The sequence below is a fragment of the Marmota flaviventris genome, chromosome 6 (genome assembly GCF_047511675.1).
Source record: "Marmota flaviventris isolate mMarFla1 chromosome 6, mMarFla1.hap1, whole genome shotgun sequence".
NCBI classification, from domain to species: Eukaryota; Metazoa; Chordata; class Mammalia; order Rodentia; family Sciuridae; genus Marmota; species Marmota flaviventris.
In genome coordinates this window covers 76590435-76608518 of record NC_092503.1, presented here as the reverse complement: position 1 = coordinate 76608518, position 18084 = coordinate 76590435, and the positions used below count along the sequence as shown (strand labels likewise).

At 36.5% G+C, this 18084-nt stretch overlaps 1 protein-coding gene across 2 annotated transcripts in view; it reads left to right on the top strand.

The window, feature by feature from the left end:
• Cyb5r4 (cytochrome b5 reductase 4) overlaps nucleotides 1–18084 on the top strand; it is an 86603-nt gene that overhangs the window by 53624 nt on the left and 14895 nt on the right. For both annotated transcript variants that reach the window (XM_027928192.2, XM_027928191.2), the window contains 2 exons: nucleotides 15333–15473; nucleotides 16880–17032. In XM_027928192.2, the coding sequence (XP_027783993.2) occupies nucleotides 15333–15473; nucleotides 16880–17032 (294 nt within the window). The remainder of the gene's footprint in view (nucleotides 1–15332; nucleotides 15474–16879; nucleotides 17033–18084) is intronic.

The window sequence follows — 18084 nt, the reverse complement described above, 5'->3', positions numbered from 1 at the left end:
TGCTTTGTTCTATCCTTAAATTGTCTATTTTTCCCAGCTGTCATAAAGTTGTTGCTTCACAATAACTGTAAGATATTTTGGCATCTTGCTAGCATATTTTCATTTCTATTACAATGGCCTGAATAAGAAATCTGAAGAAACACAGAGTAAATGAGGGCAGTATGTAATTGAGTAATAAATTCTGTACTGCATTAAAACATGAAATAGGAGAAGTTTAAAAACTTAGAATTCAAATGATTGAAACACTTCAGTGTATAATTTGGCAGCATTATTAGTTATGGAACATGAGAGAAATAGACTTAGAAATGATCGAATTTAGTGACAGTCTTGCCAAATGGTTTTGTTGTCCAAGGGCTCTGCTGAATCCATTCTTTGAGAAAGAGCTTTCTTTCTTCTAATTTAAAGATAATGTTTAACTGTACAAAATTCTTTTTTTTGAAAGATTCAGCTAACATTAGTTCACTTGCGTCAGTAAAACATCTACATTTTAGGAGTATTTTTAACAATACTAGCCAAAACAAAAAGGAATCAATGTTTTATTGTGAATTTAATTCTACTACTTAAAAATTATGTGTAAATTCTTAATCTCTGAGCATTCTGCTTTATTGTGTTTTACTCCAGTATTTAAATAGACATGCCTTTAATATTTATCAACCCTTGTATTTAAATATAGGTTGTGAATATACACACAAACGCAAACATATGGTTTGGTGAGGATAATAAAACTATATTACTGGAAATTAAGTAAAAGCCCTATCAAAATTAGTGAAAACACTGAATAATTAAACAAAATACATGTTATCTAATACTTTAAAAATATGTAGTACCTCAAACTGCTTTTCTTCAGTGTGGGAAGATATCCTATTGACTTCATCAATTTGAGTTATTTTATCAGTATTCAAAATGTTAATAAACATTTGTAACATTCTTAAATATAGTTTGTTCTTAGATGTTCTGAACATTTTCCCTGCCATCAAATTCACTACTCATTAAATCCTTATCTTAGAACAAACAGTTAGCAAAGAGAAATTGGCCTGACTTCTGGCCTGATTGTAGAAACTTCTAAATAGAATGTCTTTTGTATTGTACTGAATGGTGGTAGGTTGTGGTTTGTGCCATGTGGACATATTTAGGTATTTATATATGTGCATTTTAATTGCTGCTGATATTGTGGTTGTTCCTTTTCCATAGACAGCGTTTTTACTGTGCAGTTCCATTAATTGAATGCCTACAATGGTTTAGGAAGTTTTTATAGGGAAAAAAAGTGAGAAAAAATGGACTGTGAATTAGGAGATAAATAAATGATATTTAGGTAACAAAGTTATAATGCTTTGAAAAAGATATAATTGGTTAGAACAATAAAAAAATGGGAATAGTAAAAAAGAGACATAGCTGTGAAGAATCTTGACCTGATGAATTGGTTCCTTAATTTGGACATTAAATAGTCAGTAGGGAGGTTAAAGGTTGGAGGAATAATCTACAAATATTTATGCTTATACTAACATGGTTTCCATAAACAAGAAGACCCTAAAGAATGATATTTTCTGGTTCTCCAACATTTTAAACAGACTATGTAGTTGAAGCACAAAGCCCCAATAACTTCTTAGTTCATCTCATATCTTCTCCAGCTGCCCTGAGACCTTGGGCAAGCTTTTTAACATTAAAAATATATATATAGTACCTCAAACTGCTTTTCTTCAGTGTGGGAAAAGAAGAATAACTAAATGCTTTAAAAGTTCACTAAGCTCAAGGAGACCTTGACTTAAGGCAGTGTGGACCTAGTCCACTGTTGTTTCTGTTCTTTCTCCCATTGAAGACTTTGCCCATGTTTTCTATTTTGGTCTTGTGAAATCCTGTTTTTTAGAAGTGAAGCTATAGGTTTTTTTTTTTTTTCAACATTAAGAGAAAAGTGTGCCCAATTATCATATTATCCTCAGTATTTCAGTGTTTCCCTGAGTTTTCTAATTTTTTTTCCTTAATACAATATGTATTTTATTAAAAGAAATTTAGTAAATTTCTTTTTACATACTTACTGTATATTTACTGCAGCAAATTCTTTCTTTCAAATGCTAGAGTAGAAATTATCAAGTCAAAAAGATGAATAGTTTCATCCAGCAATAGAATTATCAGGAAGACATGTATTCGATTTGATTAGGGAAAAGCACTGTGGCCCTCAGATGTGGACAAAGGATGGGCATCTTCCCTCGGGTTCCACACTTGGAGCGTACCATGTAACTGTTCTTCAGCCCCTTCCCACAGGGTGAGGAGTACACAAGTCTAAGACGTGGCCACCTCATTCCTTCATCACCATGTTCTCATTATCTGAAACTTCGAAATTCCTTGCTCAAATGGCCCCAAATATAGTTCTGTCCAAGGGGTACCCAGAGCTGTTTATGGGGAGAACTAGTAGATGAGCTTGGACCTATTGGCTCATGTGTCCTCCCCTTTAGAAGGACCCACTCAGGGAGAAAAAAGAAGAGAAGGAGGCAGGCAGCAGAGGTCCAGGTCTTCTTCTGCCTTCTCACTGTGTGATGCCCTGAAGAGTTTTAATGAACCCTGAATTTGAACCCAGCCTAGGACATTATGAGGGTACATATTTTAAGATATAACATAGACAATACTGTATTTGACAGTTATTTGTCTGATTTATAATTGTTAACTATTTAGTCATACAGCATGAAAGTCTTCGATTGTAGTTTCTCCTTAGGTCCCAGAAAAGGTCTGGAGAAAGGGATAGGGAGATCATTTGAACCTTCATTTCTGGTTTGGCCTTTTAGGATATCTGCAAGGTAGTGTGCTACCCTGAAGATATCTGATACAAGCCTGGCACCAGAATGAAGTGACTGGAAATGATGCCCCCTGTGTTTCAGTGTGCAACAATGCACTTGAAACCTAAGTACTTACTGAGCTACCATAGCAACAAGTGGAAAGATTGGATGACTGGGGTGTTTGGAAGCTATAGAGAAAGGGGAGTTTGATTCAGCTGTGGCCAGAATTATTTCTTAGGACTATTTTTGTTTTCCACTAACCACTGATAGCTGTTGGACCTTAACCTCCTAAGATTTGGAGTAAATCTTACTGTACCTATTTAAATATTTGGGGATGTGGGGTAGGGTGGAAGAATATGAGAATAGAATAAGGAATGTATTATCAAGATTGATTCTTTCATATCTTCATAATATTATTTTATGAGAGAGGAAATAAGATTATCAGTCTATTCTGGTATATTACTTATGTGCAAAAGAGAATTTAAAAGTGAAAATATTAATGCTTTGAGAACTACTTCTGTGATAAAATTCCTCTAATATAAATGATATTCTTTTGCTGAGTATATGAATAATTTTTCTGAGCTTAGGATATTAATTTCAAATATTCCTTTTATGGAAATCAATGTATATTGGTACTATAAACCTACCATGTTCAGGTTTGTGCTTCAGTTAATTTTTCAGACAACAAAACTTATAACCCTTAAATATAAAAGTCCTTTTAGTCGGCCTGCTGAGGGGCAGAGCCGCCCCCCACCCCCCTCGCCTGCCAGGTAGGGGAAGGGTGACCACCGACAGAAAAGGCCCAGTGGCCCAGGGCGGGACAGAGCTTCCAATCACTCCTGCAAGGTAGGCGGGCCTGCGACCCACTGGCAGAAGAGGAGCAGCCGCCTGCTGAGAGGCTGAGCCGCCCCCTCCCCCTGCGCCGGCATAGTAGAGGGAACTGGGACCAAAGACAGAGCAGGCCCAGCGGCCTGCTGAGGGGCAGAGCCGCCCCCCACCCCCCTCGCCTGCCAGGTAGGGGAAGGGTGACCACAGACAGAAAAGGCCCAGTGGCCCGCGGCGGGACAGAGCTTCCAATCACTCCTGCAAGGTAGGCGGGCCTGCGACCCACCGGCAGAAGAGGAGCAGCGGCCTGCTGGGAGGCAGAGCCGCCCCCTCCCCCCCGCGCCTGCAAGGTAGTCGGAACTGAGACCACCATCAGAACAGGTCAGACCTGCAACCGAGAGACAGAACAGGCCCAGTGGCCTGAGGAAGGGTAGAGCCGCCCCCCCCCCCCCCCACGCCTGCAAAGTAGGCGGACCTGCGACCCACTGGCAGTACAGCCCCAGAGGCCTGCAGAGGGGCAGTGCCGCTGCCTGCGCCTGCAAAGTAGGCAGAACTGCGACCACCGACAGAACAAGCCTAGCGGCCCGCAGAGGGACAGAGCCGCCGCCCGCGCCTGCAAGGACGGCGGACCTGCTACCGACTGGCAGAGCAGGCCCAGCGGTCTGCCGGCGTGGTAGGCACATTGCCCCAATTGGCGGAGGGGCAGAGCCGCCGCCCGTGCCTGCGAGGGAGACTTTGCAACTATACAAGACCAATATAAATATATAGGGGGAAAATTCAATAGCACAACAGTTTCACCAAGAAGAAAGGAACGCGAACAGTATGAAGAGACAAGGAAAGAAAGGACCACAAGCATTGCAGGTCAACTCAACTTTAGAAGAGGTAATAGCTGCAGCTGATGGAATGTCAGATAAAGAATTCAGGATATACATGCTTCAGATGATCTGGAGTCTCAAGGAAGACATCAGACAGCAAAATCAGACAATGAAAGATCACTTCAACAATGAATTACATAAACAAATCCAAGAAGCAAAAGATCAACTATACAGGGAAATAGAGGTTATAAAAAACAAACAAACAGAAATCCTAGAAATGCAGGAAGCAATAAGCCAACTTAAAAACTCAATTGAGAATACTACCAGCAGAGTAGAACACTTAGAAGATAGAACATCAGACAATGAAGATAAAGTATATCAACTTGAAAAGAACATAGACAGCTCAGCAAGACTGTTAAGAAACCATGAGCAGAACATCCAAGAAATATGGGATAACATCAAGAGACCAAATTTAAGAGTCATTGGGATACAGGAAGGAACAGAGTTTCAAACCAAAGGAATGAGCAATCTATTCAATGAAATAATTCGAGAAAACTTCCCAGATTTGAAGAATGAGACAGAACCCCAAATCCTAGAAGCCTACAGGACGCCGAATGTGCAAAATCATAAGAGACCCACACCTAGACACATTATAATGAAGATGCCCAACATACAGAACAAGGAGAGAATTTTAAAAGCTACAAGAGAAAGGAAGCAGATCACATTTAGGGGTAAGCCAATCAGGATAACAGCTGATCTTTCAACACAGACTCTGAAAGCTAGAAGATCCTGGAATAACATATTTCAAACACTGAAAGAAAATGGGTTCCAACCAAGAATTGTGTTTCCAGCGAAATTAAGCTTCAGGATGGAAGATGAAATTAAAACCTTCCACGATAAACAAAAGTTAAAAGAATTTGCAGCTAGAAAACCATCTCTTCAAAACATCCTTGGCAAAACATTACAGGAAGAGGAAATGGAAAATAACAATGAAAACCAACAGTGGGAGGTAGGACACTAAAGGGGGGAAAATAATCAAAGTGGAAAACAAACCATGTTTAGTAACATAAATAAACAAATATGGCTGGAAGAACAACCCATATCTCAATAATAACCCTAAATGTTAATGGCTTAAACTCACCAATCAAGAGACACAGGCTAGTAGAATGGATCACAAAACAAGACCCAACAATATGCTGCCTACAGGAGACGCATTTGATAGGAAAAGACATACATAGGCTGAAGGTGAAAGGTTGGGAAAAATCATATCACTCATATGGACTTCGGAAACAAGCAGGAGTATCCATACTCATATCAAATAAAATAGATTTTAAGCCAAAGTTAATCAAAAGGGATAAAGAGGGACACTACATACTGCTCAAGGGAACCATACACCAACAAGACATAACAATCATAAATATATATGCCCCAAACAATGGTGCAGCTATGTTCATCAAACAAACTCTTCTCAAGTTCAAGAGTCTAATAGACCACCATACAATAATCATGGGAGACTTCAACACACCTCTCTCACCACTGGACAGATCTTCCAAACAAAAGTTGAATAAGGAAACTATAGAACTCAATAACACAATTAATAACCTAGATTTAATTGACATATATAGAATATACCACCCAACATCAAACAGTTACACTTTTTTCTCAGCAGCACATGGATCCTTCTCAAAAATAGATCATATATTATGTCACAGGGAAACTCTTAGACAATACAAAGGAGTAGAGATAATACCATGCATCCTATCTGATCATAATGGAATGGAACTGAAAATCAACGATAAAAGAAGGAAGGAAAAAGAATATATCACTTGGAGAATGAACAATAGGTTACTGAATGATCAATGGGTTATAGAAGACATCAAGGAGGAAATTAAAAAATTCTTAGAGATTAATGAAAACACAGACACAACATATCGGAATCTATGGGACACATTGAAAGCAGTTCTAAGAGGAAAATTCATTGCTTGGAGTTCATTCCTTAAAAAAAGAAAAAACCAACAAATAAATGATCTCATACTTCATCTCAAAATCCTAGAAAAAGAAGAGCAAAACAACAGCAAAAGAAGTAGAAGGCAAGAAATAATTAAAATCAGAGCTGAAATCAATGAAATCGAAACAAAAGAAACAATTGAAAAAATTGACAAAACTAAAAGTTGGTTCTTTGAAAAAATAAACAAAATCGACAGACCCTTAGCCATGCTAGCGAAGAGAAGAAGAGAGAGAACTCAAATCACTAACATACGGGATGAAAGAGGCAATATCACAACAGACACTTCAGAAATACAGAAGATAATCAAAAATTATTTTGAATCCTTATACTCCAATAAATTAGAAGATAGTGAAGGCATAGATAAATTTCTTAAGTCATATGATCTGCCCAGATTGAGTCAGGAGGATATAGACAACCTAAACAGACCAATATCAATTGAGGAAATAGAAGAAACCATCAAAAGACTACCAACTAAGAAAAGCCCAGGACCGGATGGGTATACAGCAGAGTTTTACAAAACCTTTAAAGAGGAACTAATACCAATACTTTTCAAGCTACTTCGGGAAATAGAAAAAGAGGGAGAACTTCCAAATTCATTCTACGAGGCCAACATCACCCTGATACCTAAACCAGACAAAGACACTTCAAAGAAAGAAAACTACAGACCAATATCTCTAATGAACCTAGATGCAAAAATCCTCAATAAAATTCTGGCCACTCGGATACAAAGGCACATCAAAAAAATTGTGCACCATGATCAAGTAGGATTCATCCCTGGGATGCAAGGCTGGTTCAATATAAGGAAATCAATAAATGTTATTCACCACATCAATAGACTTAAAAATAAGAACCATATGATCATCTCGATAGATGCGGAAAAAGCATTCGACAAAGTACAGCATCCCTTTATGTTCAAAACTCTAGAAAAACTAGGGATAACAGGAACATACCTCAATATTGTAAAAGCAATCTATGCTAAGCCTCAGGCTAGCATCATTCTGAATGGAGAAAAATTGAAGGCATTCCCTCTAAAATCTGGAACAAGACAGGGATGCCCTCTCTCACCACTTCTGTTCAACATAGTTCTCGAAACACTGGCCAGAGCAATTAGACAGACGAAAGAAATTAAAGGCATCAAAATAGGAAAAGAAGAACTTAAATTATCACTATTTGCAGATGACATGATTCTATACCTAGCAGACCCAAAAGGGTCTACAAAGAAACTATTAGAGCTAATAAATGAATTCAGCAAAGTGGCAGGATATAAAATCAACACGCATAAATCAAAGGCATTCCTGTATATCAGCGACAAATCCTCTGAAATGGAAATGAGGACAACCACTCCATTCACAATATCTTCAAAAAAAATAAAATACTTGGGAATCAACCTAACAAAAGAGGTAAAAGACTTATACAATGAAAACTACAGAACCCTTAAGAGAGAAATAGAAGAAGATCTTAGAAGATGGAAAAATATACCCTGTTCATGGATAGGCAGAACTAACATCATCAAAATGGCGATATTACCAAAAGTTCTCTATAGGTTTAATGCAATGCCAATCAAAATCCCAACGGCATTTCTTGTAGAAATAGAGAAAGCAATCATGAAATTCATATGGAAAAATAAAAGACCCAGAATAGCAAAAACAATGCTAAGCAGGAAGTGTGAATCAGGCGGTATAGCGATACCAGACTTCAAACTATATTACAGAGCAATAGTAACAAAAACAGCATGGTACTGGTACCAAAACAGGCGGGTGGACCAATGGTACAGAATAGAGGACACAGAAACCAATCCACAAAACTACAACTATCTTATATTTGATAAAGGGTCTAAAAGCATGCAATGGAGGAAGGATAGCATCTTCAACAAATGGTGCTGGGAAAACTGGAAATCCATATGCAACAAAATGAAACTGAATCCCTTTCTCTCGCCATGCACAAAAGTTAATTCAAAATGGATCAAGGAGCTGGATATCAAATCAGAGACGCGCCGTCTGATAGAAGAGAAAGTTGGCTACGATCTACAGTCGGTGGGGTCGGGCTCCAAATTCCTTAATAGGACACCCATAGCACAAAAGTTAATAACTAGAATCAACAAATGGGACTTACTCAAACTAAAAAGTTTTTTCTCAGCAAAAGATACAATAAGAGAGGTAAATAGAGAGCCTACATCCTGGGAACAAATCTTTACTCCTCACACCTCAGATAGAGCCCTAATATCCAGAGTATACAAAGAGCTCAAAAAATTAGACAATAAGAGAACAAACAACCCAATCAACAAATGGGCCAAGGACCTGAACAGACACTTCTCAGAGGAGGACATACAGTCAATCAACAAGTACATGAAAAAATGCTCACCATCTCTAGCAGTCAGAGAAATGCAAATCAAAACCACCCTAAGATACCATCTCACTCCAGTTAGATTGGCAGCCATTATGAAGTCAAACAACAACAAGTGCTGGCGAGGATGTGGGGAAAAGGGTACACTTGTACATTGCTGGTGGGACTGCAAATTGGTGCAGCCAATTTGGAAAGCAGTATGGAGATTTCTTGGAAAGCTGGGAATGGAGCCACCATTTGACCCAGCTATTCCCCTTCTCGGTCTATTCCCTAAAGACCTAAAAAGAGCATGCTACAGGGACACTGCTACATCGATGTTCATAGCAGCACAATTCACAATAGCTAGACTGTGGAACCAACCTAGATGCCCTTCAATGGATGAATGGATAAAAAAAAATGTGGCATTTATACACAATGGAGTATTACTCTGCATTAAAAAATGACAAAATCATAGAATTTACAGGGAAATGGATGGCATTAGAGCAGATTATGCTAAGTGAAGCTAGCCAATCCCTAAAAAACAAATGTCTAATGTCTTCTTTGATATAAGGAGAGTAGCTAAGAACAGAGTAGGGTCGAAGAGCATGAGAAGAAGATTAACATTAAACAGGGATGAGAGGTGGGAGGGAAAGGGAGAGAGAAGGGAAAATGCATGGAAATGGAAGGAGACCCTCAGAGGTATACAAAAGTACATACAAGAGGAAGTGAGGGGAAGGGGAAAAATAATACAAGGGGGACAAACGAATGTCAGTAAAGGGGGCAGAGAGAGAAGAGGGGAGGGGAGGGGAGGGGAGGGGGGATAGTAGAGGATAGGAAAGACAGCAGAATACAACAGACACTAGTATGGCAATATGTAAATCAATGGATGTGTAACTGACGTGATTCTGCAATCTGTATATGGGGTAAAAATGGGAGCTCATAACCCACTTGAATCAAATTGTGAAATATGATATATCAAGAACTATGTAATGTTTTGAACAGCCAACAATAAAAAATTAAAAAAAAAAAAAAAAAAAAAATAAAAGTCCTTTTAGTTATTTTGGCAGTTAAAATGTCCTCTATAATTCATATACATATATATTAAAAATACTCAAACTGAAATACAAGAATATAATTTTCTTACCTTTATCAAAGAGATATTTCTAAATTTGCTTATTAGTGTTAATGCTATTAAATACTTGTGTTTCAAAGTTTTCCATTGTGTAAAGGATTTTAGAATAATATGTGTTCATTATCAAATATTTTTGACAAATGCAGTTAATATACTTGTAAAGCTAAAGCCTAAATGATGAGATTATTTAAAAAGTAAATTTAAGATGAATAGGGTTTTTTATTGATGTTTTTTAATAAATGACAACAGAATGCATTATGATTCATATTATACCTATAGAGCACAATTTTTCATATCTCTGTATATAAAGTATGTTCACACCAATTCATGTCTTCATACATGTACTTTGGGTAATAATGATCATCATATTCCACTATCATTGATAACCCCTGCTCCTCCCTTCCCCTCCCACCCCTCTGTCCTATCTAGAGTTCATCTATTCCTCCCATGCTCCCCCTCCCTACCCCATTATGAATCAGCCTCCTTATATCAGAGAAAACATTTGGCATTTGTTTTTATGGGATTAGCTAACTTCACTTAGCATTATCTTCTCCAACTCCACCCATTTACCTGCAAATGCCATGATTTTATTCTCTTTTATTGCTGAGTAATATTCCAGTATGTGTATATGCCACATTTTTTAATCCATTCATCTATTGAAGGGCATCTAGGTTGGTTCCACAGTTTAGCTATTATGAATTGTTCTACTATAAACATGGATGTGGCTGTGTCCCTGTAGTATACTGGTTTTTAAGGCCTTTGGGTATAGACGGAAGAGAGGGATAGCCGGGTCAAATGGTGATTCCATTCCCAGATTTCCAAGGAGTCTCCATACTGCTTGCCATATTGGCTGCACCAATTTGTAGTCCCACCAGCAGTGTATAAGTGTTCCTTTTCCGCCACATCCTTGCCAACACTTATTGTTGTTTGTCTTCATAATAGCTGTCATTCTGACAGGAGTGAGATGAAAAACCCATCTTAGTTTTGATTTGCATTTCTATAATTGCTAGCAATGATGAACATTTTTTCATATATTTGTTGGATTGTATACCCTCTTCTGAGAAGTGTCTGTTCAGCTCCTTGGCCCATTTATTGATTGGGTTATTTGGGTTTTTAGGTGTTTAGCTTTTTGAGTTCATATATCTTAGAGATTAGTGCTCTATCTGATGTGTGAGGGGTAAAGATTTGCTCCCAGGATTTAGGCTCTCTATTCACCTCACAGATTGTTTCTTTTGCCGAGAAGAAACTTTTTAGTTTGAATCCATCCCATTTTTTGATTCTTAATTTTAATTCTTACGCTATAGGGGTCTTATTAAGAAAGTTGGGGCCTAATTCGACAGGAAGAAGATTAGGGCCTACTTTTTCTTCTGTTGGATGTAGGGTTTCTGGTTTAATTCCTAGGTCCTTGATCCATTTTGAGTTGAGTTTTGTGCATGGTGAGAGATAGGGGTTTAATTTCATTTTGTTGCATATGGATTTCTAGTTTTCCCAGCACCATTTGTTGAAGAGGCTATCTTTTCTCCATTGTATGTTTTTGATGCCTTTGTCTAATATAAGATAATTGTAATTTTCTGGGTTAGTCTCTGTGTCCTCTATTCTGTACTATTATTGGTATATCAGTCTGTTTTGGAGCTAATGCCATGCTGGTTTTGTACTATTGCTCTGTAGTATACTTTAGTGATACCATCTGCTTTACTCTTCCTGCTAAGGATTGCTTTAGCTATTCTGGGTCTTTTATTTTTCCAGATGAATTTCATGATTGCATTTTCTATTTCTATGAGGAATGTCATTGGGATTTTGATCAGAATTGCATTAAATCTATATAGTGCTTTTGGTAGTATGATCATTTTGATAATATTAATTCTGCCTATCCAAGAACAAGGTAGATCTTTCCATCTTCTAATGTCTTCTTTGATTTCTTTCTTTAGGGTTCTGTATTTTTCATTGTATAGATCTTTTACCTCTTTTGTTGATTCCCAAGTGTTTTTTTTTTTTTTTTTGAGACTATTGTAAATGGGATAGTTTTCCTCATTTCCATTTCATAGGATTTATCACTGATATACAGAAATGCCTTTGATTTATGGGTGTTGATTTTATATTCTGCTACTTTGCTGAATTCAAGTACTAGTTCTAGAAGTTTTCTGGTGGAGCTTTTTGGGTCTTCTAGGTATAGAATCATATCGTCAGTAAATAGTGCTAGTTTAAGCTCTTCTTTTCTATACGTATCCCTTTAATTTCTTTCATCTGTCTAATTGTTCTGGCCAGTGTTTCAAGAACGATTCAATTGAAGTGGTGAAAGAAGGCATCTCTATCTTGTTCCAGTTTTTAGAGGGAATGCCTTCAATTTTTCTCCATTTAGAATGATGTTAGCCTGGGGTGTAGTGTAGATAAGCCTTTATGATGTTGAAATATGTTTCTGTTATCCCTGGTTTTTCTAGTGTTTTGAACATGAAGGGGTGCTGTATTTTGTCAGATGGTTTTCCTGTGTCTATTGAGATGATCGTATGATTCTTATCTTTGAGTCTATTGATTCTTATCTTTGAGTCTATTGATTTCCATATGTTGAACCAACTTTGCATCCGTAGGATGAATCCCACTTGATCATGGTGCACTATCTTTTTGACATGTTTTTGTATTCAATTTGTCAGAATTTTATTGAGAATTTTTTACATCTACGTTCATTAGAGATATTGGTCTGAAGTTTCTTTCTTTGGTGTGTCTTTGCCTGATTTTGGAATCAGGGTGATAGTGGCCTCAAAGAATGAGTTTGGAAATGCTCCCTCTTTTTCTATTTCCTGAAGTAAATTGAAGAGTATTGGTATTAGTCCTTCTTTAAAGGTCTTGTAGAACTCAGTTGTGTATCCATTCGGTCCTGGGCTTTTCTTGGTTGATTGGCTTCTGATGGCATCTTCTATTTCATCACTTGATATTGATCTGTTTAAATTGTGTATATCATCATGATTCAATTTGGGCAAATCATATGACTTCAGAAATTTGTCAATGCCTTCAATATCTTCTATTTTATTGGAGTATAAGTTTTCAAAATAATTTCTAATTATCTTCTGTATTTCTGTATAGTCTGTTCAGTATGCTGGTATTTTGAGTTTTCTCTCTCCTTCTCTTTATTAGTTCAGCTAAAGGTCTGTCAATTTTATTTATTTTTTCAAAGAACCAACTTTTTGTTTTGTCAATTTTTTCTTTTGTTTCAATTTCATCTCTAATTTTAATTATTTCTTGCCTTCTACTGTTTTTGGTGTTGATTTCTTCTTCTTTTTCTAGGGCTTTCAAATGTAATGTTAGTCATTTATTTGTTGACTTTTTCTTCTTTTAAGGAATGAACTCCATGCAATGAACTTTCCTCTTAGTACTGTTTTCATAGTGTCCCAGAGATTTTGATATGTTGTGTCTATGTTCTCATTAACCTCTAAGAATTTTTTAATCTCCTCCTTGATGTCTTCTGTAACCCATTGTTCATTCAGTAGCCTATTGTTTAATCTCCAGGTGTTAGAATAATTTTTATTTTTTATTTTGTCATTGATTTCCAATTTCATTCCATTATGATCTGATAAAATGCAGGGTAGTACCTCTACTTTTGTGTATTTTCTAAGAGTTGCTTTGTGGTATATTATATGATGTATTTTAGAGAGGATTCATGTGCTGCTGAGAAGAAAGTGTATCTGCTTGATGCAGGATGAAATATTCTATATATGTCAGTTAAGTCAAAGTTATTAATTGTACTATTGAAAACTATAGTTTCTTTGTTCAACTTTTGTTTGGAAGATCTATCCAGTGGTGAGAGAGTTGTGTTAAAATCACCCAAGATGTTTGTGTTGTGGTCAGTTTGACTGTTGAACTTGAGAAGAATTTGTTTGATGAACATATCTGCTCCATTGCTTGGGGCATATATTTTTATGATTGTTATGTCTTGTTAGTATATGGTTCCCTTGAGGAGTATGTAATGTCCATCTTTCTCCCTTTTGATTAACTTTGGCTTGAAGTCTACTTTATTTCATACAAGGATGGAAACCCCTGCTTGCTTCCTCAGTCCACATGAGTGCTATGATTTTTCCTAGCCTTTCACCTTCAATCTGTGTATGTCTTTTCCTATCAGATGAGTCTCCTGGAGGCAGCATATTGTTGGGTCTTTTTTTTTTTAATCCAATCTGCTACCTATGTCTTTTGATTAGTGAGTTTAAGCCATTAACATTCAGGATTATTATTGAGACATGGTTTGTATTCCCAGCCATACTTGTTTATTTTTGTTATTTAACTTGACTTGATTTTCTTCTTTGATAAGTTTTTTCCTGTAGAGTACTTCCTCCCTGAGCTGATTTTCATTTCCTCTTCATAGAATATTTTTCCAAGGATGTTCTGTAGTGCTGGTTTTTTAGCTACAAATTATTTTCACTTTTGTTTATCATGGAAGGTTTTTATTTCATTACCCAATCTAAAGCTTAATTCTGCTGGATACAGGATTCTTGGTTGGCATCCATTTTCTTTCACAGCTTGATACATGTTGTTCCAGGATCTTCTAGCTTTCACAGGCTGTGTTGAAAAATCTGCTGTTATCCTAATTGATTTTCCCCTACATGCAATATGATTCCTTTCTCTCATGGCTTTTAAAATTCTCTCCTTATTCTGTGGGTTGGGCATTTTTATTATATTGTGCCTTGATGTGGATTTGTTGTGATTTTGTACATTTGACATCTTGTAGGCTTCTTGGATTTGGATTTACAATTCATTTTCATGTTTGGAATGTTTTCTGATATTATTTCATTGAATAGATTATTCATTCTTTTGGTTTGGACCTCTATGGCTTGTTCTATTCCAACAACTCTTAAATTTGGTCTTTTTATGTTATCCCATATTTCTTGAATGTTCTGCTCATGATTTCTTACCATTACCACTGTGTGGTCTACTTTCTTTTCAAGATTATATATTTAGTCTTCATTGTTTGATGTCCTATCTTCCAAGTGGTCTTCTCTGTTGGTGATGCTTTCATTTGAGCTCTTACTTTGGCTTATTATTTCTTTCATTTCACGAATTTCTGCTTAATTTTTTTAGAACCTCTATCTCCCTTTTGAGGTGATCTTTTGCTTCCTGTATTTATATAGGTACTTATCGAAATATCTTTCACTGCCTTTATTTGCTCTCTTATATCTTCTTTGAGTTCACAGAATATTTAATCATGTACATCCTGAACTCCTTCTCTGTAATTTCTCCTGCTGTGGCTGCCAAGGATTCTAATAATGTGGTGTCTTGATTGGTTTGTCTTTTTATGTTGCTCCTGTGTCTTCTCTTCCAGCTCTGTGAGTCCGGGGTGTTATTGGTTTTACCCTATAGGTTTCTGGTGCTCTTGTAGGGTTCCAAAACTTCTCCTTTGTGGTAAAGGACAATGATAACAGATCCCAATATTAACAATAATTTACGTATCCATAAGAGAAAAATGCATTGCTTTCTAGGTTTGTACTACAGAAAATGCCAGTTAATTTCCAAGGAAGACGTTACTCATGATACAAAACTTTTCTGTTTGATGCTTCCACCAAGCACTCATCTTCAGGTGCCAATTGGGCAACATGTTTACCTCAAGCTAACTATTACAGGTAAGACAAATGGAGGCTTTGGGGAAACACTTTCTTCTTTTGTAAACAGGTCAAAATGATACTAATCTATTTAGGAAGCAATCATTTAAGTTATTGATAAATGTTTCTGGGTAGCCAGATTTCATGTTAGCCTGAATCTAGGTTTTTGGATACAGTGTTTTCTATGTATTGGAATTAGAGTGTTCCACATCATCATATGGAACAAAGAAATTGCTCCTAGTCAGAGAGATGGTTCCATCAGCATTGTCATTTATTACTAACCAAACTCTAGAAGAAAGGTGAAGGGGTACACACTGGTTCTCCAAAAATATTACTTCTAGAAGTTCACTAGCATGTCATAGTAGGAGCTAATTATGTGTATATCACTTATGAAGTTAAATTTATAGTATTCAAAACAAGTGAATGACTATAAATGATTTCCTTATGTGCACCACCAGTATAAGAAGCTCTGAAAATGTATTCCTTGCTGTGCAAATTCTTTTTCCCTCACTTTCATCCTAAAATTATCTCACTTGTTTTAAATACCCTTATTGGTATTCAGTATTTTATTGGCCTTTTGAAGCTTCAAAAGGTAAATTGTTCATGTCATGTAGTGTTTCCAGCAATCAGTCTAACAGACTATCAAATAGGATTTGGTAGATATGGAATATTATGATGGCATAAGTTTTCCTCTACATCATCACTAATCTCAGGTTACCATTCAAAAACTGGTATCTTCCTTAGTGTAGTTATTGCTAATGCCTTTTAATTTGCATATAAATTAATTTTGTATATGTCAAGGAGCCATGTAGTAAATTTTGGTCATGATTTTTCTTTTTAGAATTTGGTTAGCATGAATTTTCCTTTTTTTTTAAAAAACTATATTCTTAGAAATAGTTGGATTAAGTATTCTTTTTATTGGATTAATATTCTTTTTATTCACTTACCAAAGTAATATATAATGTTAAATTGTTTTAATCAATTTAAAATATATGAAATAAAAAGTGAAATCTTCTCTTTATCTCCCCAAATAGTTTGTCACTACTAACTATTGTTAAATATTTATGTATAATTGAAGTTATTATGTAAATACTTTTTTATATACATGGAAAATATTAAGACCATTTTTATTGTGACCTATTACATGCTGACAGAATAGATGATTGTCTAAATTTGTTAGCATATATCCTTCTTAGTTTAATAAAAGCAGATTGTCTATATTATAGGTAAAGTAGTGATTTGTTAAAAATATTTCAGTATTTATAGGTTTCAGGTATATATAAGTATACTACATATACGTAGAGCATATAATTAGAATTATGTGCCCATTCATTTTAAATATATACTGATAGCAATGTAAAATTTGTATGCTTCATCCTCCTTAAGAGCTTTTTCGATTTTAATTTCTGTGTTTATTTTTTTTCTAGGTACAGAAATAGTAAAGCCATATACTCCTGTGTTTGATTCCTTACTTTCAGAGTTCAAAGAACCAGTTCTTCCCAATAATAAATACATCTACTTTTTGATTAAAATCTATCCTGCTGGACTCTTTACACCAGAACTTGATCATCTTCAGATTGGTTAGTAATTTTTCATTTTTGCACAAACTTCATTTGCGCTCTAGATTATATCAAATACCCTGTAGTTATCTCCATGTCCATTAAATGTCTTAAACTGAACATGCCTACAACCACAGTCATTTTCTCTTCATTCTGTCTTCCACGTTCCCTGTCTTTATTATTTGCAGCATCACTGTTCACTCTTGACCCAGTCTGGTAACTTGAGTCATCCTTGAGTTTTCCCGTTTTCTCTCTCTCTCAGACCAGTCAGCCACTAGGTTCTAATGAGGCTACCTCCCAGTGAATTTTTAATCTTTCCTCCATATCACTTTTGCCACCCTCTAAATGCAAGCTTTCATCCCTTCTTCTTGACCTCTAACTGGTCTCTTACACTTGACTCTTAACTGGTCTTTCTCTTCTGTTTATTAAATTCTCCAATTCTTTCTCCATGTTTCCCTGAGAACAGATTTAACCATGTTGTTCTGGGATCTCAGTGGGTCCCTGTTATCTGCGTTGATTATATCTTCTGCATGACCTATACAGCCTTTGATGATGTGTCAAGTTTCATCTCTTGCTTTACAAAAAATACTTGTTCCTCTTGAAGTGCCACTTGAAGTTCCACAGGTTTGTCAGTCTCATTCACAAATACATGCAGGGGCCTCAGCTAGGATGCTCATCAACCAAATCACCCACCCACCCACCCTCCCTCTCCTTCTCCTTCTCCCTCCCTCCCTCCCTCCCTCCCTCCCTTCCTTCCTTCCTTCCTTCCTTTCTTCCTTCTTTTCCCAGCGGCTCTTTACTACTGAGCTATATCCCAAGCTCTTTTATTTGATTTTTATTTTGAAATAAGGTCTTGCTAAGTTGCTTAGGGTCTCACTAAGTTGTTTGACTAGCCTTGAACTTGTGATCCTTCTGCCTCAGCTCCTAAGTCACTGGGATTAGGCATATACCATCATGTCCAGCTTGGAGAGTTAGTCTAGAACATGGAAAAGGAAAGCCCAGAGAATAAGAGGAAGTATTATACCAGTTTCAGCCGGGGAATCTTGACCTAACATGGATACTTGTGTTGCTTA